Below are 27,333 nucleotides of genomic sequence, written 5' to 3' on the forward strand. Positions count from 1 at the left end.
ACTAGCAAAGAAAATGAGGTAGGTAGGTTGGACTTATGTCTGCCATTTAACAGCCATGCTGAAGACACACCAACAGACTGCAATGACACATTTCTGTACTCAAGAAAAGTCAAATAATATGAGGATTCAGAGCTGTTAAACATTCCAATGAAATTATTTGCTTTCTGGATTATTTGTATCGCTTGCCCATAGTTTTGATGATGTCTAGAACTTGAAATGATGAGCTTGGTTTCTTGCTGGATTACAAAGTTGTGAAATTCCTGGTTCACAAACTGAGGGCTGTTATCTTATATTTTTTATTAAGAATTCTGTGACTACCAAAGACTGATTACAACAAGACTTTGTATAGTATGGAAGTACACAGCTTCCGGAAGTCTTGTTGTAGCAGTGTGCACACAACGGATGATGTGCCTGTATAGTGAAATAAGTGTTGTTCTCTTTTCTTACAAGGTAACCACGTCGTACTATATCCTAGTTCTGATTTTGGTTTTTGAACATGTTACATATTGCATGTATGTGGACCCTTTGTCTGGTCATCACGAGCCCTTTCATTACACTTCCTCATGCCTATCCCATAACTCTTGAATTTTACCTAAAATGGCTTCTCTCACTTGGATGGGAATGACCACTCTCACCTCTGAATAACATTTAATACAAGAAAATTCAACTTGATAAGGAGTGTAAGCTCAAAAGATTGGCAGAAGTGATTTAGCAGTAACTGACTATCCTGTCATAAACACATCAGACAGCAACTTCATTTCAAAATCTTCTTTGCACGTGTTTTAAACTCTTCCAGCTTTTCCACAAAATGTGTAATTGAGAAACTGTCTCTACAACCTTTACATCTTCCTCGGTTAAATGTTACATTTGTGGCAGTGCTCTCTTCTTAAGATATTAGTTGTGTTAATTTGTCAGGCCTGTAGTGAACTTGTAGAACATAATTTTACAAAGGCAGTGGCACTGTCATTTACAGTCTACCAGACAGAGTAAACCATGGAATGGTTTATGAAAGAATTCTACTACAACTCTTTTACAGTAGATGTAGTCATAAAGTCTGACAGTCATTAAAACTTTGGCTAACATCTTATATATTTTTTTATTTAAAGACATCATGCTTGGGGCCCCTGTTAGAGCTGTTGATACATAAGCTATGAACATCATCAGTTATATTGTCCATCATCTATCATGTATGACACTATAATGCAATAATGTGTGGTACTGATGAATGTAATGTGTGGCACTGTAATGCAGTAATATGTGGTACTGATGAATGTAATGTGTGGCACTGTAATCCAGTAATCTGTGGTACTGATGAATGTAATGCGTGGCACTGTAATGCAGTAATCTGTGGTACTGATGAATGTAATGTGTGGCACTGTAATGCAGTAATATGTGGTACTGATGAATGTAATGTGTGGCACTGTAATGCAGTAATCTGTGGTACTGATGAATGTAATGTGTGGCACTGTAATGCAGTAATCTGTCGTACTGATGAATGTAATGTGTGGCACTGTAATGCAGTAATCTGTGGTACTGATGAATGTAATGTATGACACTGTAATGCAGTAATCTGTGGTACTGATGAATGTAATCTGTGGCACTGTAATGCAGTAATGTGTGGTACTGATGAATGTAATGTGTGGCACTGTAATGCAGTAATGTGTGGTACTGATGAATGTAATGTGTGGCACAGTAATGCAGTAATCTGTGGTACTGATGAATGTAATGTGTGGCACTGTAATCCAGTAATCTGTGGTACTGATGAATGTAATGTGTAGCACTGTAATGCAGTAATCTGTGGTACTGATGAATGTAATGTGTGGCACTGTAATGCAGTAATCTGTGGTACTGATGAATGTAATTTGTGGCACTGTAATGCAGTAATCTGTGGTACTGATGAATGTAATGTGTGGCACTGTAATGCAGTATTCTGTGGTACTGATGAATGTAATGAGTGGCACTGTAATGCAGTAATCACTGGTACTGATGAATGTAATGAGTGGCACTGTAATGCAGTAATCTGTGGTACTGATGAATGTAATGTGTGGCACTGTAATGCAGTAATCTGTGGTACTGATGAATGTAATGAGTGGCACTGTAATGCAGTAATCTGTGGTACTGATGAATGTATTTCTATATGTATTTAATATGTAAAATTTCTATTTTCTGTTGGAGCTTTTCTCCTCGGGCCTCCGCTGAAAATGGGCATTTGTAGCCCAGTTGGATAAACCCGGTCAACAAATATAAAATAAATAAATAAATCTAGGCCCTTCAAACATTTCAATTACAGCTGCCTGAAACTTTTCTAGAGGTGAACAGATTTCGGATGCAAGCTTAAAAACTGTATCATCCAAAAACTGTAGAGCTTAATCTAATTTGCCAGAGCCCTTAGTTAACACAAAGAATATAAAATAACATTGATGTCCTTCATGGATGCATCTGCAGTCATAACAACTGGGTTGTCCTGTCGTCGGGCAGCCCTGCAGTCGGCCGGATTCCAAAGTCCGGGTCCGGCTTCGGCTGATGTCGCACTTCACCCAACGTCATCTCTGCTGGTCTCCGGGTATAAAGGCATCAGCCGACGCCATTTTCTCCAGTCTTTCTTGCCACGTGGCGCCCGAAGCAGAAGCTGTTCGCAAGTGCCGGTCGGTCGGATCCAGAGATTTCTACTACCGAATACATTTGCCAAGCATTATAACTTACCATTGTACTCCAGATCCCGAGCAGGGTTTGCCACTGCTGTGCTGCAAGGGATCCTAACCACACCATAATCTAAATTTTTCCTCCTCCCTTAGTTGGCTATGGTATTCTACCCAGTTGTTATGACTGCAGATGCATCCATGAAGGACATAGTACAGTTTTGTACCTACCATAAATGTAGATGTCCGAACTGGATAGCATCTGCAGTCAGGATTACCCTCCCTCCTTCCCTCTGTGGTACTCCTAGGGTATTTACCCTCCTAATAGCTAGCTAGTGGGGGGAGTCTTTTATGGTGTATTTGTTTGTATATATGTACATATATGCTTATTTTATGAGTTTGCCTTCTATCCTTTTGGAAACATTGGCATTTATCCAAAAATTAGCCTTCCAGGAAGGGCAACTGGCATCTGGGGCAAGAAACACTGAAGAAAATGGCGTCGGCTGATGCCTTTATACCCGGAGACCAGCAGAGATGACGTCGGGTGAAGTGCGACATCAGCCGAAGCCAGACCCGGACTTTGGAATCCGGCCGACTGCAGGGCTGCCTGACGACAGGACAACCCAGTTTTTATGACTGCAGATGCCATCCAGTTCGGACATCTACATTTATGGTAGGTACAAAACTGTACTTTACAACTACTGCAGTGTCTGAAGAGGATAACGCTCCCTTTTGGATCGCTTCATCTTGAGGATCTATGTATAATCTCTGTTTCTTTGGCTGTGAATATTCTGTTTACATTGTTTCACGATTGCTGCTCTGTTTACCCATTAAGGCAGTTCACTTTGTTTCACTATGATGCCCATAGTTTCCATAAGTTTCAATTCTTGCTTGCACTGCATCTAGAACATTCTTCCTATAGCGTGCTTCTAACTTGATATTCTCCCTGCACGTAACCAAAGCCTTGAAACAAATCTGAATACTTGTATAAAATGTGACCAAAAGTTTACAGCACAGATTCAGTGCTTTGGTGGTTGTTTCTGAAGTTGTAGTGAAGTACTAATCACAGAAGTTCTTTCATTGTCTCTTCCAGACACATCAGCATTTATTATTTTTATCAACATGTGTTTTTATTCTGATAGTACAAACCTTCAGCATTTGATACAGCAGCGGGCTCTGTTCTGCACAAACTTACAAGGCATCTTTGCAATTGTGACAACCACGGACCAAGTGCCAGTCTCAACTCAAAAGAAAAAAGCACTCGGATAGCTGCTGCTCACCCACAAACGTCTTTAATAACACAGCACAGCACACCCAGTAAAAAAATATCACTGAACACAGTTCACAGTTCATTTTCTTCCAAGACTTCATCAGAATGGTTACAAACACAACTCCCTCCCATTTTATACAAAAACCACTTCAGTAAAGCAATTAGGACAATAAATCAATTCATTAAGCTTTTTAACCTGCTTAACACAACCAAGAACTTTCTTGTGAATATAGGTTCATAGGTTCATACTAGGCCATCTGCCCTGGGGCATTTATAAGCCTAGCCCGATTGTGTTTGGCTTACGCCACCCCTTGATTTGAGTATACTGTGCCCTTTTTAAAGTTTAGTTTACTGTGCCTCTGTCTAATAGTGACACAGAAGTAATCCCCGGGACAAACCTACGATTCCCCCATCCACTCATCAAGATTCTTCTTGAAGAGAGTCAGTGAGGTGCTTTGCCTAACATGAACTGGAATTCTATTCCAGAGCGAAGGGAGCCTCTGGGTTATGAATCTGTCCCTCCAGCATGTTCTATTTATTTCTGTGCTGAGGTTCAAGTCCCTCGAGCGCGTGGCTCTAAGGGATTTAGATATACTGAGGTGGAGCATGTCCATTAATTCTGGGTTGGACATAGCTTTATATGTCAGGCATAGATCGCCTCGAAGTAGGCGGTATGCAACTGAGTAGAGCTGGAGTTTTTTTAACCAAGCAGCATATGGCATCTGTTTAAGTCCCTTGATCCTCCTGGTGAGGTACTTTTGGGGTCTTTCTAATTGCTGCAGGTGTTGGGTAAGGTACATCCCAAAGGGGGCATTGTATTCTATGATGGGCCTGATGAGGGATGAATAAAGGGGCACGATTACCTCTCTTGATCTAGATGAGAATCCTTTCATGATGAGGTGGGCAAAGGTCTTTCCAACCACTTTGGCAATGTGGTTGTCAAAGGAGAGATTGCTATCAACTTGGGTCCCCAGATCCCCAATTACTTTCACTGTACTTAATGGGTTACCACCTATGTGGTAATTTGTGGGCACATTGTTTTTGCCAAAGGGTATGACTATACACTTTTTGGCATTTAGCTTTAGACCATGGCTCTGGCACCAGTTATCCGTCTTTGCGAGACCTTTTTGAAAGATGTTTGTGTCAGCTGGAGAGTCGATTATGGCGCCCAGTTTGCAGTCATCTGCGAACTTGGTGAGCCATAGTCCTCCCACGTTGACCTGTACCTCAGAAAAGTAAATACCGAACAAGAGAGGTCCCAGGACAGAACCTTGTGTGATGCCACTTGTGACCGGTTTCGAGTCTGACATGGCTCCAGCAACTCTGACTCTGTGGGTTCTGTCTTTGAGCCAGTTTGCGACCCATCTTGTGACATAGGGGTTTATATTTAGGCTGGATAGCTTATCTATGATGCCCGAGTGGAGTATTGTGTCAAATGCCTTTGCAAGGTCCAGATAGGCTGTGTGGACTACCTTCCCTTCATCTATGGCCTTGGTGACTGTTTCGAAGAAGTCGACCAGGTTCAAAAGGCAGGATCTGCCCTTGACAAAGCCGAACTGGGTAGGATCTAGTGTCTGTAGGTCTCCAGTGTCTTTGTTTATGAGCTCCATGATGATCCTCTCCATAGCCTTGCAGACTAAGCTAGTCAGGCTTATGGGGCGATAGTTTCCAGGGTCCGTAGAGGCTCCACCTTTGTGGAGTGGGACCACTGTTGCTGTACGCCATTCTGTGGGCACATATCCTGTAGTGAGGCTGAGATTGTACAGCTGTTTTATTTGAGGGATTAGTTCCTCTTGGAGTTCATGTAGGACGCAACCTGGGACGCCATCTGGTCCCATGGAAGCAGTGTTTTTTGCTTTGGAGAGGGCGGCCTTCACCTGAGCATCAGAGATGTTTGGGAGACAGCCCTCTGCCGGGATAGATACTTGCTCTTTTGGGGGGGGGGTGGAGAAGTTTGCACTGAACCTGTCTGCCAGGATATTGGTGATGTCTGTGGGTTCAGTGTATTTTTTTGTCGTTTAAAATCAACTCAGAACAAGTCTGGGAGTTGCATCCCAGGTTCCTAACATAACTGAAAAAAGCCTTATGATTGTCTTTAGTGTCCTGTGCAATTTTTCTCTCGAAGCTGGCCTTGGAGGATTTTATGAGGGATCATAATTTTTTGCTAGTACTGATCAGAGATGCCTTCCCTATTAGGGATTTTGCTCTATCATGTAGTAGCTTCCTCCTTCTGTTGTACAGTTTATTTATGGCTGTGGTCCACCAGACTGGACGCCTGCCTTTGGATGATTGGGTCTTGATTTTGTTTGGGATAGCATGATCCATGCATTCCTGGAGATGTCCGTAGAATGCATTTATATAGGATTCTGCAGTTTGGGCTGTAGTTTCCACAGGCCCTGGGGCCTTGAAGGATTCCACTTCGGTTTTGAGAACTGTGAAGTTCGCTTTTGAGAAGTTTTTCACTGTGGTTTTCTGGGCTGGGGGTGGGGTCGGGATGTGGACATTCAGTGAAATTAATTTATGGTCTGATCTTACCAATAAGGGGTATACTTCTGGTGTGGAGCATAGAGTCCCCATGTTGGTAATGATCAGGTCTAGTATGTTGTCCCCTCTTGTGGGAGTGGTGACTAGTTGTTCCATAGCATTTGAGTTTATAAATTCCAGGAACCTTTGGGCTAAGGTGTTGGGGCTTGAGTAGTGCTCCCAGTCAATGTTTTGGTAGTTGAAGTCGCCCAATATAATGGTGTTCGGAGAGATCTTCATGTTCTCCAATGTTTTCAAGAAAGCCGAGTGGGATTCCTGACTTTGAGAGGGTGGTCTGTAGGATGCTATAAACTGAAAAGCAGTCTTGCCTACTGTCAGTTGCACATGGATGGTCTCTGATACTTCGTGCAATGCCACTAACCTGGAGGTGTGGATATCCTTGATAAATATGGAAACTCCCCCTCCTTTTGTGGTTCGGTCCAGGTTTTGGGGCCGAAAAGCATGATATGAGGTATAACCTGGTAGTGCTGGGGTGCTCTCTGGTGCCTTGAACCAGGTTTCTGTCACTGCACAGATATCGATGTTCTCCATACTGAGGAGAGCTTCGAGTGTATGCATCTTGAGGTTAAGACTTCTGGCATTTAGCAGCATTACCCTTAGTTTCTTGTTCCTTGTGCTGTCTATGGAGATGGGTTTGACTTTTGAGCCTTGCCTAAAAAAGGCACTATGGGGGTGGCAAGAGCCTTTGCTAATATCCGAAAGCCCAGGGGTGACAGGTGCAAGCCGTCCCTAGCGAAGCAACGTGGTTGTTGAGCATGTCATCCCAGGCTAACAGACACTGGATCCCCTTTGAATGACACCAAAATTTTAGCCAATTGTTAAAATCGATCATTTTGTCTTTATACTGTGGCATCATTCTAGGTGAGGGTAAGATGCTGCTCAAGGTCAGGGTCATACCGGCCTGGGCTACATGATCAGAGAGCTCCTCTATGTCTCTTTTCATGTAGTCGAGAGAGGTACGTCTCAGGTCATTCACGCCAGCATGTACAATGACTGAGTCATATTTGTATTTGCTTTGGAGTGACCTGAGTGCTTGCGTTATGTGGCGGATCCTAGCACCCGACAGGCAGCTCACTGTGACCTTCTCTTTATTCAGCCTGGTGAGCGGGACAATAGAGTCACCTATTACAAGAGTATCAGGTGTGTTATTCAGCCTTAAGGGCTGTGACTGCTTGGCACACTGACTTTGTGTGCTATGTGTTGTACGTGTTTTGTTTTGGGGTAGCGTTTGCTTGGATGTCTGCTTTGGAGGTCTCTGTTGCTTAGGTAGATTTTTATTTAGAGACTCCGAGTATGTTTTTGTGTTTTTATGTGTTTGGTTCACTGTTGTGGTGGGACTATGTGATACCGGAATTGTGTTGTGTGTGGTTACCTTCTCCTCGTGACTGGTTACACCAGTTTTGAGATGAGAGCTCAGCCTCCAGTTTGGCTATATGGTTACATCTCTCACATATATTTGAACCTGTTTGGAGGAGGAGAGGGTTGTCTGTGTACATGAGACAGTTGTAACATTGCCTCAAAATTCCCAGATTCACCAGCTGGACTGGAGAGGAAACCATTGACTGACCTTTGGTCATGCTAGAGTAATATAGGGAAACTGAATTAAGACGGACCAATAGGGGACAAGGTAATCGTAGAGAGTATAAGAGTAAGTAGTGCTTATGGTTTATTAGTGCTAACTTGTAAGATTACTTATTTGGACCAGTGAGGGGCCTTAGAATGAGAATATGGTGTTTACTTTGAGAGACAGAGCAGTTCTAAGGGAAAAAGTGAAGAGCAGACTTTGTGGAGCCAGGAATAGTTTAAACCGAATTTGGCGGCGCTGCCCGATGTTGCGCTATATGCAAAAACATGCAAAACCGCGCAAAAGAGGGTTTTAAGAGAGGGAGATCAAGGAGTTTGGAATTGACCCAAAATGGCCAATAAAACTACAGTTTCAAGGCAGTAACCACTCCCACAGGGGCAGGCAGGCTGCTCAATGTTTATCACTGCGACTGGTAACACAGAGACTTCCCTTTAGCCCAAGCAAAAAATGGCCTCCAAGAAACTTACAAACAGTTCAGAACAGCAAGCCTGTAACTGAACTTTTTTAAATCTCAGAAAAGTGGGAAAAAAGCAAGATTTTTTTTGTTTTTTTTGTTTTTTTCAGAGATATTAGAGGTTAACAAGTATCAGCAAGTTATAACAGTGCAGTAAATGACCCCACACTTGAGTCCTAGGCCAGAGACAGATAAAATGCAAGTTTTAAGAAAAAAACGATTTTAAAAATAAGTGCACACAGGAAATTCAGTAATCAGCTCTAGGTTGTGTCTATAGTGAATAGGTTGTGAATATAGTGCTTAAACTGCTTAAAATTACTATAAAATGTCCCTACATATTATTTTATTAAAAATTAATAATCTCTATTTATACACAATCATGGACATTTAATAAAGATCTGTATTAAAATATAAATATACATTTGTATATATGTTAAAACATATTAAACAAAAACATAGAGAATGCATATTAAAAAAAACAATACTTTGCTGCCATCTAGTGACCTAAAGGTTCATTACATCAACAAATATATAACATCAAAAATCAAAGTGTCAAACTGTCTAAAACCATGGCGTGGTTAGTACCTATATGTTAAAAAAATTTGACTTATTAAAACATTAAAACGTTTTCCTGAGAGATATGTTAGGTTTAAATACTTGTGTACAAAAATTAATGAATTAATAAATACATACATAGATACATAAATAGGGTGCTAGGTCGCCTATAATTTAGCCGCTCTTAATTTCAATACAGGTGCACGGGAGAACATCTCATTAATTCCTGGCCATTTATTTGCCTCAAGGACCAACTGCCAGTACACTTCTCGATATTCAATTTGTGTCTCCCATGGTCCCCCACGAATATCCATCTGGATTTTCTCTTGCAGAAAAAGTACAAAAGTAGCCTGTTTGCATGTCGGAGTATGTTTACATAGGGCATTAGGGCATTCCTATTATTACCCTTTTTAATGTCATAACTGTGCTCATATAGTCCTCTTTGTAAGCACCTTTCAGTCTTTCCAACATAAAACCTTTCACATTTTCCACATAGGGCCAAATATACTAGCCCTTTAGAGTCACAGTTAGAGTAACATTTTGCATTAATGCATTTCTTTCTACTAAGGATATAGACATCTGATTTGTTACTAATAAAGGGGCATTGTGAACAAGCACCACATTTATATGTCCATAGTCTTCTAGATCTTTTTTATATGCCCTTCTCTAAAATATTTTTAATAATTTTACCCTTCCTGAATACAAATTTTAGGGGGTAGTTCAGTTCAGTATTCAAATCCGATAGTTTGCTACACTTGTCCCACTCTTCCTTCAGAATCGTAGTAATGGTTCCTGCATCTCCACTATAATCCATTACAAAAATGTTTCCCACCCTATCATTACTATCAATCACCTGTTGGTTGCCACCTATCCCACTATTCTCTGTTCCTAAAATAGGTGCAAACCTATTACTTCTGTTTTCTAGGAATTCAGTAAAAATTTCATTAATAATTTTCTCAGGGTATCCCCTATCAAGGAACATACTTTTGAACAGTTCACCTTCTTGTATAAAGTCTTCCTCCTCCGATGTCATTCTACTACCCCTGACGTATTGGCCTTTCACAATGCTTTTTTCTGTGTAAATGGATGGGAGCTCTGAAAATGTAGAAAGGAATTGCAGTTGGTAGCTTTTCTGTGTACCTTTGAAGTGAACCTATTACTGTCATAGTCCATCCCTATATTCACATCCAGGTAATCGATAGAGCCCTGTCCTGTTTTATAAGTGAACCTTAATAATTCTGTACTGTTAGTAATGTAGTTCAAGAATTCACTAAATTTTTCCTCACTATCTATCCAGAAGAGGCAAATATAATCCAAAAATCATTGATAAAGGGCCCAACAGTCCTTGTACACAGAATTAAAAATGAATTTCTTCTCCCACCAGGCTAGCACTAAATTTGAAAAGGTTGGGGCACACATGGCACCCATTGCTACTCCAACCACCTGGCGAAAGAATTCTCCCTCAAAATAAATAAAATGATGTTTTAAAACCAATTCCATTAAGGTTAAATCAAATAAATATCTCTCTCACTAAAACCTTCGTTGTCCCTTAAAATTTCTTCTAAAAATTCCAAGCCTTCTTTGTGTGGGATGGAAGTGAAGAGATCAACAACATCTCTTGTAATAAATAACATACTGTTCCTAAATAAATTATTTTTCACATTTCTGTGGAAATCCCAGGAATCTTTGATAACATTAGTTGCATTTATGGAAATATTTTTCAATGTAACATCCAGGAACTTTGCAGTAGGGACAGACTGGCTAGCTGCAACCACTGGTCTCATGGGTGGGTCAATTGAATCCTTATGAACTTTTGGGATACCGAATATTGTGGGTACCCTGGGCTCTTTGTTATGCAAAAATGTAAAAGTCTCAATGTCCATCACCCCTTCTAATACTAAATCATTCAAAGCTGCATAAATCTTACTGTAAGCAATATTAATTTCATTAAGTGAGATCTTCGAATATTTAATCATCATCATCATCTTTTGGCTCTTCCTTTTAGAGGTCGCCACTGCGGATCATCTGTTTCCATTTCTTCCTGTCCTCTGCATCTTGCTCTGTCACACCAACCACCTGCATGTCCTCTCTCACCACATCCATAAACCTTATCTTAGGCCTTCCTCTTTTCCTGTTACCTGGTAGCTTCATCCTTAGCATCCTTTTCCCAATATACCCAGCATCCCTCCTTAGCACATGTCCAAACCAACGTAATCTTGCCTCTCTGGCTTTGTCTCCAAACCTTCCAACCTGGGATGACCCTCTAATATACTTATTCCTAATCCTGTCCACCCTCGTCACACCCAGTGCAAATCTTAACATCTTTAACTCTGCCATATTCAGCTCAAACTCCTGCCTTTTTGCCAATGCTACTGTCACCAGCCCATATAACATAGCTGGTCTCCCTATCCTCTTGTAGACCTTCCCTTTCACTCTTACTGGTACTCGTCTGTCACACATCACTCCTGACACTTTTCTCCACCCACTCCATCTTGCCTGTACTCTCTTCTTCACCTCTCTTCCACACTCACCATTACTCTGAATTATTGATCCCAAGTACTTAAACTCATCCACCTTTGCCACCTCTACTCCTTGCATCCTCACCATTCCTCTATCCTCCCTCTCATTCACACACATATATTCTGTCTTAGTCCTGCTGACCTTCATTCCTCTTCTCTCTAGAGCATATCTCCATCTCTCCAGGGTCTCCTCCACCTGTTACGTGCTCTCACTACAGATCACAAAAGCTCCATCATTTTAATTTTGTATATAACCGAGTCCATAAGGACTGTACCCCCACCTTTGTCCGGTTTCATGACCCTAACATATTTGTTATTACGAAGTGTGTTTAAAATCCCCCTCTCTTCTTTAGTTAGATCTGACCAAACCCTGTTCTTCACCACTTTTTCCCTTAGGCTATTTTCAGCCGTGTTCTCAAAATTCTTTAATTGTGGGTGAAGGGGTGGGTTCCATACATTCTTTCTCTTCAAGGTTTCTACTTTATCTTTTTGTTCGCCCAACAATAATTCTACATTTTTCTTTCTTGCGAACATTTTTAAATAAGTAAACTACTGATCTCACTCTGGCCCAAACTTAAAACCTTTCGCAAATAACCTAAAAAAAATCTTCATTCACTTCCAAATTATTATAATTAAAAATTTTATACCCCTGAAAGGTTAAAATATTGTTGTTATTAATTATCTGGTCAGTAGTCAGACCCACCCCTTCAGACCCTATATCCGACACCTTTGTTTCACTACGATGCCCATAGTTTCCATAAGTTTCTATTCTTGCTTCCACTGCATCTAGAACATTCTTCCTGTAGCGTGCTTCTAATCCTGCACGTAACCAAAGCCTTGAAACAAATGTGAATACTTGTATAAAATGTGACCAATAGTTTACAGCACAGATTCAGTGCTTTGGTGGTTGTTTCTGAAGTTGTAGTGAAGTACTAATCACAGAAGTTCTTTCATTGCCTCTTCCAGGCACATCAGCATTTATTATTTTATCAGCATGTGTTTTTATTCTGATACTACAAACCTTCAGCATTTGATACAGCAGCGGGCTCAGTTCTGCACAAACTTACAAGGCATCTTTGCAGTTGTGCTTTATGTAGTACTTCTGTTCTGGTTCTGTATAACTTTTATAAGATTTACTACACTGACCTCTTATTTTTTATTCTGCTGCAGACTGCACTGGCCATTAAATCACTCTGCACCTGGACAGCATGAACTCTGTTAATCACACCAAATACCTCACAGGCATCACAGTTCAAACTGGTTGCTCTGATTCTCTGAGGACACTAGTCAGAACATTAATCTCTTATTTCTTGCACTTGTACTCACAATCCAGTCAGTTCCACCCCAATGTTTCAGTTTATGCACTGAATTGCACTGAATATGTCAAACGTGTGCATCAGGGCTTGAACACCTTACTAGATTCAATGCTTTAAATGGAGACTCGGACAGTGCATTGCATTCAGTCCCCTTTTTAGTGTTAAACAGAACACTCATGCTTTACTCATCTGTTTTTCCTCGCTAACTTTTGTGATTTGCACTGCCTGCATTGTTAACTGAATTTGTGCCTACATTATTTGCATTTCTCCTACATTTATAAATCTGCTGTACCCAAAGACATTTCCATTTTACCCTGCTTTTTTGCCACTAATATGTGTAACGCTTCCTTTGACTTGTAAAACTGTGAGATCCCCACAAAGCATACAAAATGAGTTTTGCAACATACTTGCTCATGGCAGTACCCATGATGCCTGGAGTGGGTGTGGTTTATGCCTGGTCATTTATTACCAGGTGACATTTTGGATAATATGTGATCACCAGAATTTTCATTTATAGTTTCAGTATTTTTGGGAAATCTTCCTGTTTTGCTTTCTTTTTCAGTGACGGCCTTAACTTCTGACAGTTCTAAGTCTTCAGCCATGCCTTACATCTACTTATTCGAAAGCACACTTGCTGTAAATCGTATCATTTCCTTTGACTGGTGTGAATCAGCCTCCCTTCATTTTCTTCACAACTGATGTTTCTGATTCCATACACAGTTCTTGGTATGAGAGCACTGGACATTTTACCAAACTCTGTCTTGTGGTCAGTGCTTCTATTCAGTAACATGAGCATCAGTTTACTCGTGAGCCGTTAATGAAAAAGAAATCCCTTTTTAAGAGCTTCAGTGGCATACCTGGCTAATGCATTGTTTGGTGAACTACACGTGGGTTTGAATCCTGTTATGTGCATTACTTTATGAACCAGTGGCTAGGGAATTGTAAATGTACCCCTGTCTGACATCTGTATCTCTGCTAGACAGCGGTAGCCTATAAATGCTTGACCACTCATGTTGAAGCCTACTTGCACCCCTTAAAATAATCTCAGGGTATCAAAACATTGTCAGATAAATTTATGAAGCATGGTTAGGTTTAAAACGTTCTCCTGGGTTGTTAGCCTAGTAATTATCTATAAATCTATGAGTATATAATTTCTTCATTTCTTATGTGGGTTGCAGTATACTTAAAATTAATTTTTAAGACGGGAATGTTTCCCATCTCACTTTAAAAATAAAGTTAGAACTATAAAATCTCTTAAATGCTTTCTCACAATTTTTCTGCATGTTTTAAGTATAAATTGAATGACGTTTCAAATCATTCTTTTTAGTTTGTTGATGTTAGTCATCAAGCACTGTTACACATAGAAAGTCAGTCGTGCAGAAATTTGTTTGCCTGCCAACAGGATCTCACTGCGAGTTGCCTTTTCTCCGGCTGTTGGATAGTAGAGTTAGTCAGGGCTTGCCCCCCTACTAAAACCTTTTTAAGGGATTAATGATGAACTGGTTTTCTCTGGCTGTTGGATAGTAGAGTTAGTCAGGGCTTGCCCCCCTACTAAACCCTTTTTAAGGGATTAATGATGAACTGATTTTCTCTGGCTGTTGGATAGTAGAGTTAGTTAGGGCTTGCCCCCCTACTAAAACCTTTTTAAGGGATTAATGATAACTGATTTTCTCTGGCTGTTGGATAGTAGAGTTAGTCAGGGCTTGCCCCCCTACTAAAACCTTATTAAGGCATTAATGATGGACTGAAGCTTCGTCTGGTGGGGTTCATCTGTTTGGAGCTCCAGGAAGTTGAAACCTGAGTTGTAGGGGAGCCTTCCTTACCTGCAAGTTTTCTATTAGCAAGTCCATTTATAGTGAGACAAAGTTGAAATCCTTTGAACCCCATAACTCCCATTTTTATGAGGGGATTCCTTGAATCTTCACAGCAGTTCTTGGCTGTAGAGGACATATCACAAAATATAGCATGCAGCTGACATTATCTTGGTGTAGAGCAAAAAAAAGAATATTTTCAAGAGTCCAGTTTGAGGCAATTCGGTTTGAAAATAGGTTTTTGAGAAAAATGTAAATGCAGAAAATGAGATTTGCTACATTTTGCATTTCTGACGAAAAATCGTATTTGTTCTGTAATGATTGTGGATAGTTGTCCTGTAGAAAATGTATTTGGTGAACCTAAAAAATGCAGAAAAGATTGACAGAACAACTGGTGACAAGTATGTTTACTTCTTACTCTTTGTATTATATGTACACCTGAATGTATACACCTGAACATGTACATGTGAACGAACACACCTTGTTAAGATGAACAAGTAGAAGCCAACTTCAACACCATGAAGCTTTTCTACTTACTTAGTTGGAATGTTATGGACACATGGCTGCACAACCCCTGTGGCAGTATTTCCCATTAGGACTTACAAAGCACTACCTCACCTGTACTGTTACCTTTGTGTTTGGCAGTGTGTGTGTTATAAAGGTGTATGTAATTGATCCTTCTCTTTCTGTTTTGTTTCAATAGTCCATTTAGTGTCAAGGGTTTTTGCACTGAATGTAAGTGCAGGGTGTCTTGACTCCCTTCCAGGCAGTCTTTGAGCACAACTCTGAAATGGGGTGTGGACCAGAATACATGTGGGCGGCTAGTCTTGGCAGGTGTAGTGCAAATGTTTGATGACCATTCTGAGGCGGTTGTGTCACCAGGGTGATTGACAGCTCCTTTTTGGTGTATGGAGAAAAAGTAACTTATTTTTGTTCCATTCCCTGCCTGGCCATTGAGTCTCATAGGTTCATAGGGTCATAGGTTCATAGGTTCATAGGTTCATACTAGGCTATCTGCCCTAGGGCATTTATAAGCCTAGCCACAGTGTGTTTGGTTTTCGCCACCCAATTTAAATGAGTTTTACTATGCCCTTTTTCAAGGTTAGTTTACTGTGCCTCTGTCTAGCAGTGACACAGAAGTGATACCCGGGGTAAACCTACGATCTCCCATCCACTCGTCAAGATTGGATGGGAGATTGTAGGTTTACCCCGGGGATCACTTCTGTGTCACTGCTAGACAGAGGCACAGTAAACTAACCTTGAAAAAGGGCATACCCTTCCTCAGCCACTCCATTGATCCATCTGTTCCTTCTAGGACAAGAGTCACGTGGCTCATTTATTCCTCAGGGTGTCTAGCAGACTGGGAGTGACAACATCATCCACTTGGTGAATCAGGGGGGTTTATTCTGTGGTCCTGCACTTCCCCTGTGCATGCACTCAGCTGATGCAAGAGGTCATTAACTGATGTAACCATCAAAGACCCTGCCCTCTTCCTCATTGCAAGCACTACCCTTTGCCCCCCCTCCCTCACAACCAGCACTTCCCCATATTCGTCTCCACCTGGGAATCTGATATGGAGTATACACCCCAGGTGTGTGTGCCCAACAGGTAACTGGGCATAGCCTCATCATTCTTCTGTGTTCCCCAGGCCAGCTCCTTCAGTGTCTAGGCTGCTAATTGAACCTGGGATGCCTGGGTCATATTCAGGGCTTCATCCATCGACCACACAGAGCCGACATACTTGGGTGATCTGTTAGCACAGTAAATTATTTTATCTTGTAGCATTAGTGTTCAATCATAATTAGCACTGTAGTTATTTGGTTAAGATAATGAACTGTGAGGAACCTACGTTTTGTAAACTTGGGTTCAATTCCCACATACTTCATTTACATAGTATGCCACTTTTAGCAGACCAGTTAACCATATAAAAGGTCCTAGGTTGCTCTCAAAATAGAAATCTCTTTATTGGGGATAAATTAATAATTAAATAGTGTTATGTATATTTTTTTACATGATAAAATCTTCAAATGTCGTGCTTTGATGATAACATTTTCTAAGTATATTCCTGAAGCTGGCAATATTTGTTATTCTTTAGCAGTAAATGTTTATTTATTTTTTATTTATTTTACATTTGTTAATGTTTGTGTTTTACAGCCTCAGCAGTATAAGCTGGATCCACGGCTGGCCCGTCTCCTCGGTGTGCACACTCAGACTCGCGCCAACATCATGCAAGCTCTTTGGCTTTATATCAAGAACAACAAGTTACAAGACAGCCATGAAAAGGAATACATCAACTGCAACCGCTATTTCAAACAGGTGGGAACGGCACTTTGTCAACCCTTTGAGATGAATGCAGAAGGTGGGCGACTTACTGTGCAAACTCTACTACATGTCCATGTTGCCAGAAATTTTGACAGTGTGGGTGTTAGAATGTAAATATTCCTGCTGCGTTTCACTAACTGAATTGCTAATCTAACATTACTTTTCTTTCCACTGCTTCGCTAGTCTATGGAAGGTGTTACTGTTTCACTTTATTTGTAACACGTGACGTATTGTTACTGTTCCACTTTATTTGTAACGTGACGTATTGTTACTGTTTCACTTTATTTGTAACACGTGGCGTATTGTTACTGTTTCACTTTATTTGTAACACGTGGCGTATTGTTACTGTTTCACTTTATTTGTAACACGTGACGTATTGTTACTGTTTCCCTTTATTTGTAACACGTGACATATTGTTACTGTTTCACTTTATTTGTAACACGTGACGTATTGTTACTGTTTCAATTTATTTGTAACACGTGGCGTATTGTTACGGTTTCACTTTATTTGTAACACGTGACGTATTGTTACTGTTTCAATTTATTTGTAACACGTGGCGTATTGTTACTGTTTCACTTTATTTGTAACACGTGACGTATTGTTGCTGTTTCACTTTATTTGTAACACGTGGCGTATTGTTACTGTTTCAATTTATTTGTAACACGTGGCGTATTGTTACTGTTTCACTTTATTTGTAACACATGGCATATTGTTACTGTTTCACTTTATTTGTAACACGTGACGTATTAGAAAGGGTGAATGTGAAAAGCAGACACCATTTTTATGCTGCTGGCTTCATCATCACGAGTGTCACTGTGCAACAGAACCAGAAAAATCAGGTCACATGATACAGTCTTTAAATGAATACATAAGGCTAAGGCACCATTTTCTTAAAGCTGTACAGCATATATTACGACCTTCTCTTGTAAGCTGTGAAGTAGTACTAATAACACACAAGCACAAGCATACACTTTTTGGTATCTCCATTTTGCATATCTAGACTTAATAACCATGGCTTTATTGTAAATTCTGCATTTATATATTTCAGTGTAGCTTATTACAGAGGATTAAGTCTGTCAGCTGCTAATGAGCTTCTGCTTAAAGGGGCGCCTTCAAATAGGACAACTTCCCACTTTTCTCCCTCTGCCCTGCTGGAGCTATTGCCGGACTCATTCCCTTTCCTGCCCCAGTTCCGAGTCTCCCCAGCTCAGATCTGGCAGTTGGGTTTGTCCACTTCAAAAAGGCCCTCCAAGCCCCTTTCATTCGCTTTATCCTTCCAGTCATCAAGGTCAGTGGGCAGCAGTAAAGCTTCTGACTTGGGGCAGCTGATAAGGTCGGTTTTGTAGACTCAAATGCAGTTAGACCTTATTCCTTCAGGTGGACAGTCAGCTCTGTCTATCTGGTTTCCTCCCTTGGCCGCTTAAAATCCAAGGTGTTCAGGCTCAGCTGCTTTCCAACACTCTGGGTCAGATCCAGTGGCTTGACTATGTTCATTTCTGACTCATGCATTGGTCACATTGACTCCGATTACTTTGGGGCCATCTGGCCTCCCAGCTGCAGTGTTGAAGCAAGAGTTTCCAGGTTGGGATTGAAGGCCTCTCCTTCGGGTTTGTCTCTCCAGTTTGGAGCTTCGGCTTTTGACAGCTCGACTCTGGTCTCGACATTGGTACTAGGCATAGCTCTCTCGGGCTTGAGTGTGTCACTGGTACTTTCTCGTACTGGGATCCTCAGTTCTGGGAGGCCAACTTCCGCCTCGGCCTTCACCATTGTAGAAAGGATGTTCTCCTGTCAGCAGATGATTCAGGTTTCCCCGGCTGGTGTCCCTTCCCCTTTCTCATCTGGGCCTGCGACCAGTCATCAGTCTGCTCCTGGACAGCCTGTGTCAGTGAGTTTCCATCCTGCTCCCATAGAGGAGTTTCCAGTTTCTTCCCCCCTCTCCTCTGGCATCACTGGAGTGGGAGGATTCAGGGAAGAGGATGTGTAAGAGAAAACACCTTGACTCCCTGGAGGAGCCTCTCATGGAGAGTACTGACCTTGAGGAAGGAGAAGGGGTCCCCTAAATTTCTGCAGGATGATGCCTTGTTTGATGATATGTTCGAGCTGCTTCAGCAACAAGGAGGCTAGACCACTGAAGTCCCTCTTCAGAGGAATTTGCATTATTTGAGGCCTACAACATGGGTCCATCCACACCTTGCCTGGTTCCTCCACCAGATGTGCTTATAGACCTAGTGTCTGAGGGTATGGAAGGAAGTCGACATGATCCCCAACAAGCTTAATAAGATTTTTGCACCCCCCCCTTCCCCAAGGACTGGCTTCATTGGAGTAAGGGTACTTCTGTCAATACTATTGTGATGGTGGCTGTCACCTAGAAGGAGATGTCTGAAGAGAGCTCTTTGGTCCTTCCCGAATAGGGAGTCTTGGGCTTTGAATCATTTAAGGAAAGTGCTCCTGTGCCTCAGCTACATTTGTGTTGAGAGCACTTAATTGCTTATCACACTTGACCAGACTCCAGCATGACCTGGTGACTGAGGTGTCGAGGAATGTTAAGACTCTGCAGTCTCCGGAGATCCAGCAAGATGCTGGAGAGTCACCGGTCACCCTGCCATCGCCAGCATCTCCATGATGCTCATTTCTAATGCAGCCAATGGAGCATCCCGAGTTGTTGGCTCTGCCATTGCCATGCTTGGATGCGATTATGCAACTTTGGTGTTTGCATTAATGCTCCATTTGGTAGCTCCTTCTTGTTTGACCCAAAAATTAAAGATACTGTAGTGAGAAGTGAGCAAGATTGGAAGACAGTGTCCACAGTAGGAGTGCATTTCAGCACCCCTCAGTGAACCATTTTGAGGAATCAGAAGGGGTGCAAATGCCTTTTTTTTCCCAGAAAGTCACAGTAGTTTTCTCAGGACGTTTCTTCAGAAGGTTCCTCCCGAGGACGGGGGGGTGGGTCATAATGGACACCACACTTGAGGCAGGGCCAGTCCACAGAAGTAGGGTTTCCATGGGACTTTCTCTGGCAGGCCCTGTCAGCATCCCTGTCCTATTCTAGAGGCATTCGGAGGTTGCTTGACTCTTCATCCAAAACCTTGGGAGGCCATCAGGTTGGATACCTGGGTATTGAGTCATTTCCAGAGGCTACTCTATTCCCTTTTTAGAGTTCCCAAACATTCATAACAAGCATCTCCCAGACACCTCGTCAGACACTACAAGCAATAATAGAGGTTTACAAGCTACGTCATCTAAGAGGTCCCAGTAGACAAACAGGGATCCGGGGGTCTGTTCACGATTCTGTTTGGTACCAAAGAAGAAGGACCTCAGGCCCATTTTGGAATTAAGCAAATTAAATCCATTTGTGAATCCGACCAAATTCCAGATGGTCATGGTGAAGTCCATCTTACCTCTGCGACTGGATGTGCTTGATAGACCTCAAGGACACCTGCCATCATATAAAGTTAGGAGATTTTTGTGGTTCTGCCTGGGGGTTCAGTCACTACCAGTTCAGGGCCCTGCCGTTTGGTCTCACCTCAGCCCCCTCAGGTGTTCACCAAGTGCATGGTGGTGATTGCAGCCTGGCTTTGGCTGCAGGGATTCCAGATCTCCCTGGACAATTGACTCCTTACTGCCCCCCACAAAAGCATCATTGATTATGGCCAGGGATACATTACTCCAGCTATGTGACCATTTAGGCATTACGGTCAGTTACCTAAAGTCGAGCCTACAACCTGTTCAGGTATTAGAGTTCATAGGCTGTCACTTGGAATACAGTCAGTCAAATTGTCCGGCTTCCAAGCTCCAGTGTGATCAGCCTTCATACTCAGGCATTGTCAATGCTCACAACCTCTGTGCCGCCGTCTCCTGCCGTTAATGAAACTCTTAGGTCATATGGTATCATCCACAGGGTTTGTTCCTTTAGCCCAATATCCTATGAAGGCTCTGAAATGGATTCTAGCCATACAGTGGTCTTTCCTAACCCAGCCATTGGATTTTCCAGTATGACTGATGAAGGTGTCACAACCAGATTCTTTGGTGGTTGTAGTCTCCTTTAGTGACCAACAGGAGACTGTTGTTTGTTCTTCCAGCTCTCTTGGACACGGACACCTCCTTTCTGGGATGGGGGATTTCAAAGGGACGACAGCTCAAGGGTCCTGATCTCTTATGTAGGTTGACATCCATATCAGTGTTCTGGAAATGAGAGCTGTCCTAGTGTTGAAGGCTTTTCAGGACACCCTTCCAGATTTGTTGTTGCGATATAGGCAAGACAATATGCCCATTGTCTGGTCTTTCAGTTAGCAGGGGGGAACACATTTGTATCTTCATTGTCAGGAGGCCATGAGGATTTGGTAATAGGCAATGTCTTGTCAGCAGTTTCTGGTTGAACGTTCTGGCTGACAGTCTCAGCAGGACCATTATGCTTCCTCACGAGTGGTCCCTAATTCCGACAGTTGCAGCTTTGATTATTCTGCACTCTGTCACTGTGTTTTTCGACCTGTTATATACTGTACTCTCACTTTTGTCCTTCTTTGTCAGACAGGTGCCCTGTTCTTTTATCATAGCACAACTGTTATATTGTTTGCTTTTACACTCAAATCATGTCTTCAAGTTGTTCTCTGCTCTTTAACTTATGGCCCATCAGTCATGGAGCAGGTGATTGATGCAACAGAGCACTTCTGTATTCCAATAGGGCAGATATATATACATAACAGCCATTGTTAATTAATGTTCTGAGCTTTCTTCATGAGTTTTTTCACAGTTTAAACTGTCCTGTCAATTTGATTTGAATTATTAGCATAATCAGTTACTGATAGTGTTCATTATAAACCCAGTCTGATCATTGTTTATCAACATTGGAAGACATTGTTTTATTCTAGAGGCATAGATTGACATGAATATTTTATAATCTGCATTTAATAATGAAATTTGTCTATATGATGAACATTGTGTTGAGTCCTTGTCAGGTTTTAAATCTGGGGATATTAGGGTATGTTTCCAGGATGGTGGTACTTTGTAAGTCCTTTAACTATGGAAATACCTCTAGTAAAATATTCAAAGCATCCTTAGTCATCATTTTGTATAGGTTTTATACCGTAATTGCAGGTTCCTTAGTGGGTTTTAATTTATTAATTTGAATTTTGAGTTCAGACATTGATGGGGTCCTGCCCGTTATTTTTCATTTCATCCTCTGACGGCCTATTTTCAGTATATTTTTTATAAATGTTTTAATTAGATCTTGTGTATCCATTGCTGGTTTGTGTTAATTAATCTTATTAAAATGAGACCTGAAAACATCGAGAATATCTTCTGTTTCAGTAACCTTTTTACTGCTAGAGGAGTAGACGTCTTTGATGTGGTTAGATCTAGCAATCATCAGAATTATGCATGGAGATTTATAGAATAATTAGTTCTTTCAATCTTTTCTATATTTATCGTAGTTTTATGTTGTAAAATTTGCAAATATTTACTGTTTAAGCTATTTCTTCAGTTATTTCCTTTTTGACTACATGATTTTAACTTATCAATTTTCTCCTGTAAATCTATCAATTTTTTGTCCCATCATTTCTTTTTTATGTACACCAACTTGTAATTTTGCCAAAAAGGTACGCTTTTAAAGAGTCACATACAAAAATCTCTGAGGTCTTACCTGTATGATTACTTTCAATAAAAGTTAGAATTTCTTTATTAAAGAACTCTGTGAAGTCTTCCATATTGGTTATATATGCAGGAATCCTTTTAATTTGGATTTTATTACTAGAATTCAGTATAACTTCCAATGTTATTGCATAATGATCCGACAGTGGAAAGAGACTACTTTAACATTATCTGTTCTACTAGCGATCGCATTTGAAACATGTACTCTATTCATGATAGTGTCCCATGCCTGTGTGAGAAATGTGTAAAGAAGAGCGAGTCTGATACTGAAGACTCATTTATATCTTTCATGTTATATAGGCCAGCGAACTCCATCAAAGCCTTGGCTGAGGCCGGTTTCTTCCTTTTACAGCTAGTGTTCGTATCCCAGTCAGATAAAATACAATTAAAATCACCTACAGTAATAATGTTTCCCTTTGATATTCTTAGCATTCGATTCTCAGCTAGAGCGTCTTCTGTGTGGAGGCATGCATGAATGGGCGTGCCTTCGTTGAAGGTTATGCGTCAGGGCTGGTAACTCGGCACGTAACAATCCACTACCAAACATTAGCATGTCTCTTGGGTACCTGGATTGGGAATACAAACAGTTGGACTAATAAGAATGTTGTTTCTTTCGGCTTATCCCGGTTAGGGGTCGCCACAGCGGAACTCCAGTCTGTAAAGGTTGAAAAGTTTGCTCCGTACTAAAGAGGTTCAGAAGTTTATTGTCATGAACTGCTAGTGTCTTTGGCACATAACTTTAATGTAAGAATGAGTTGGGACAAAAATTATGGAAAAAATATAATTTTATTTCATGTGAGTACTGACTTAACTGTATTTTTAAATTATGATAATGATCTGGCCTTTTTCATGAATGTTCTCATACTTGTATTCCTTGGTTGACAGATCTTTAACTGCACAAGGATGAAATTTTCTGAGATTCCTGTAAAGCTTGCCTCTCTTCTCCAGCATCCCGATCCAATTATTATCAGCCATGTCATCAGGTGGGTTGTACTGCTGTTGAGTCTTTTGTGTTTGCTTAGTTGAATTTCAAGGTGGCCAGTGCCATTTCATTTGGAGTTAAATAGTGCATACTAGTATGTTGTGTGTCATACCTGTCTGTTCCCCTTCCACTGAATAATGCATCTGCCCATTCAGTCACCACCTGTTCCATGTTTGAGCCTTGTCTCCTTACACTAAGACCAGGGTAGATCAAACAGTGAAAGTTCAAAGTTCTGAAAATGGCACAAGAGAGGACTATAGTGGATTATATGACTGAGATAAAGACGTGTGTGTGTTTGTGTGTTTGTGTGTGTGTGTGTGTGTGTGTGTGTATGTGTGTGTGTATGTATGTGTGTGTATATGGATGTGTGTGTCTGTGTGTGGGCGTGTGTATGTGTATATGTGTGTATATGTATGTATGTGTGTGTGCATGTGTGAATGTGTGTGTATGTGTGTTTATGTCTGCGTGTATGTGTATGTCTGCATGTGTGTGTATGTCTGTGTGTGTGTGCATGTATATCTGTGTATATGTGTGTGTATGTCTGTGTTTGTGTGTGTATGTGTGTGTCTATGTATGTGTGTGTGCATGTATGAGTGTGTGTATGTGTGTTTATGTCTGCGTGTGTGTATGTCTGTGTGTGGGCATGTGTGTGCGCGCGCGTGTGTGTATATGTATGTGTGTGTGCGTGTGTGAGTGTGTGTGTATGTGTGTTTATGTCTGTGTATGTGTGTGTATGTCTGCGTGTGTGTGTGTGTGTCTGCGTGTGTGTGCATGTCTGTGCGTGTGTGTGCATGTATATGTGTGCGTGTATATGTGTGTGTGTGTGTGTGTGTGTGTGTATCACGAAACAGAAGCACTGTTTCTTCAGTTTCTGTTTAACAATGTGTACATTTTCTAAGTCTTTATATGTTACATTGATGCATACATTCATAAAAGTTGAAACATATTTGAAATTAATCAATAACATTTTAACTCTATATACAATAGGTGCAATGTTACCTGAATTTTTATTTAATACCTGTCTTAATATGAAAGTTAATAAATAAACTAGTTATAGAATTATAAAGGTAACGATGTTCTGATAAAAATCAGTAAGTGATACAGCCTCAGTCTAAGGATTCTTCTGAATAGCCCAAGGATATTTTCTGCATGTGATGTTGGCCTTTTCATTCTTCTTCACAAAAGGCTGTAAGATCTGATCCTTGGATCTGACTCGACCGCATCTACAAGACTTCTGGTCCGAAAATCATGCTCTTCCCTCTACCCATAGTGCTTTATTCCATCCAAAACTCCTCAGATCTTGTTTGCTGTCATTGAGGCAGGATGAAAGCTCCAATACTTAAGCTGTAAGAGAGTTCCTTTTAGTGTTGTTCTACTTTTCTCTTGCTGTTTTTCTTGGTCACCGTTAAGTTTCTAATGACTTTCTCTCCTCCCTCCAGTTTTCGCTGGTGCCAGGGTCTTTTCTTTCCTGTCGTTTCACTTTCTGCTTTCTGGCACTGTTCTTGGTACTTTGGCCTGTTAAAGTTCCTTTTATACTTAGAGATGTACATCTTTGTTTAAAAAAGTAGAGTAGAGTTGTGTTTTTTGGTATAACTTTTTAGTTTAACCTTTTTTTTGAGGTTTCATTTTTAAGGTTATTTTTTTGGCCGTTTAAACCCTCTCTCTTCAGGGTTTATTACTGTCTTTCCTTGTGGAGGGTGTCTGAAAAAGTGGAGGAAACCTATGACTTTCAAAAAGTGCACTTCTTGTGGGGATAAGAGCCCCAATTCTGATGCCCACAAGAAGTGTGTATATTGTCTTAGAGCTGCCCACCTTGACTCGTCTTGGGCTATTTGTGCAACATTTAATCCTCGGGCACTCTCATATAGGAGAAGTAAATTGATTTAAAAGGGCTCCTTTCAGGTGCAATAGGGCTCAAACCCCCTCTGTGGCTTTGCAGCCTGCCTCAGAGTCTAGGAAAAGACCCATTCCAAGATCTCGGAGGGCTTCCTCAGAACACACAGAAAAGTTAAAGAAACTCTCAGATCCGATCGCTTTGGATCCGAAGACCTTTGGCCGACCCTCTGATCCACAGCATTCTTCAGATCCGACTGGTTCAGCCAGTGCTGTTGGCTTTCCTGCTCCATCCAACTCCTTCTCTGATCCTAAATCCACAGATCCCACCAGCAGAGGTCGCACACCTGAATTTGTGCTGAAGCCAGTTTCTCCAGTCCTGCCATTGCAGATATTAGAGACACCAAGGAAGCATTCAAAGCCCCCGTCCACTACTTCGTCCACATCTTCGAGGGGTTTGACAGAGGCCGACTTGAACAGGATGATGTGGAGCTTTCTCAGATAAAGATGGGGGTTCTCCCAGCTCTGTACCCTCTTGGATCCATGAGTGCTCCTGTCCATCCAATTCTTTCTCCTCCTCCGATCTGACCTGTGGTTCAAGTCCCAGGATCGAAGATCCCCCAGAGGTTCGGTGTTAGATCTGAGGAATCTTCCCTCCTCAACTCCAACGGTGTCCCTGATCAGCCCTGCTCCATTACCTTCAGAGCTGATGTCTGATCCGAGAGGTCAGTGCCAAGTCTGAGAAGTTGGGCTTGCCTCCTACTTTGTCGGATCCATCCCTTCCCCTCTGTGCCTCAGGTCTGGACAGCTCGGGTCCGATTTATCTCTGGAAGGCCCGGATCTGTGGCAGCTTTGGCTCCGGGGAAGGAGGAGACTTTTCCCCGGGTCCATCAGCCTTTCAGGTAGTGGAAAGACTTTCTCTTTGCGTAGAGAGCCATCCTGTCTGATCTCAAATCCTGTCCCTCACCCCTTACCGGGTCCGAGCTCTGAGCCCATCATTTCTGCTCCTAAGGGTGGTCAGCCAGTTCCGGGAGGCCTCCATACAAGTTCTGTAGAGGGATTCCCCCCTCTTCCAACACTTCTGCCGAACACCCCATGGAAGAGGTACCTCGGAAGAGAACATGTAAGAGGAGGCACATAGACTCCCCTATGGAGTCTCTCATGGAAGACACCGATTTTGATGAAGGAGAAGGATCCCCCCCCCCCCACTTGTCACCTGATGATGTCTCCTTGGAAGATATCCTGGAAATCTTAAAACAGAAGGATGGTGGATCATAGGAGATTACTAGGCTAATGGCTCTGGGGCCCTTACAAGCCTAGCCAAGAGTTTATCCCCAAATAGAAACCTCAATCAGCACCTGTCACTCCTGTCAATGAGGGACACAGGTGGAACACTTGGGACAGATTTGTGGTTGCCCATCCACTCATCAAGGTTGCGCTTGAAGAGAGTCAGCGATGTACTTTGTTAAACGTGTATGGGGACTCTATTCCAGGGATGGGGCAGCCTCTGGGAGACAAACCCGTCTCTCTAGCAGGTTTTGTTAATGTCACATATTAGATTTAAGCTTTTCAATTGCGTACTATGAGAGGAGTTAGACTTACAGATATGGAGCATCTCTAGTAGAGCAGGTTCTGAAATTGCCTTGTAGGTGAGACACAGATAACCTCTGAGCAATCTGCATGATACAGAGTAGAGTGATAGTGATTTTAGAGGCCATGGATCCTCTTTGTGATTTATTTCTGTGGCCTTTCTAGTTGGTGCAGGTGTTTAGAGAGGTATATACCATTGTACTCAATTATTGCTCTAATGAGGGAGGAGTACAGAGATGTAATAACCTCCTTTTTTCTGGATGCAAT

At 41.6% G+C, this 27,333-nt stretch overlaps 1 protein-coding gene across 1 annotated transcript in view; it reads left to right on the forward strand.

The window, feature by feature from the left end:
* Window positions 1–27,333, forward strand: part of SMARCD2 (SWI/SNF related, matrix associated, actin dependent regulator of chromatin, subfamily d, member 2) — a 654,116-nt gene that overhangs the window by 349,375 nt on the left and 277,408 nt on the right. The window contains exons 8-9 of the mRNA XM_044055380.1: window positions 16,848–17,009; window positions 23,547–23,644. Coding sequence (XP_043911315.1) covers window positions 16,848–17,009; window positions 23,547–23,644 — 260 coding nt within the window. The remainder of the gene's footprint in view (window positions 1–16,847; window positions 17,010–23,546; window positions 23,645–27,333) is intronic.

This window comes from Protopterus annectens, chromosome 13.part0 (genome assembly GCF_019279795.1).
Source record: "Protopterus annectens isolate FY-2018-M chromosome 13.part0, PAN1.0, whole genome shotgun sequence".
Lineage (NCBI taxonomy): Eukaryota > Metazoa > Chordata > Ceratodontiformes > Protopteridae > Protopterus > Protopterus annectens.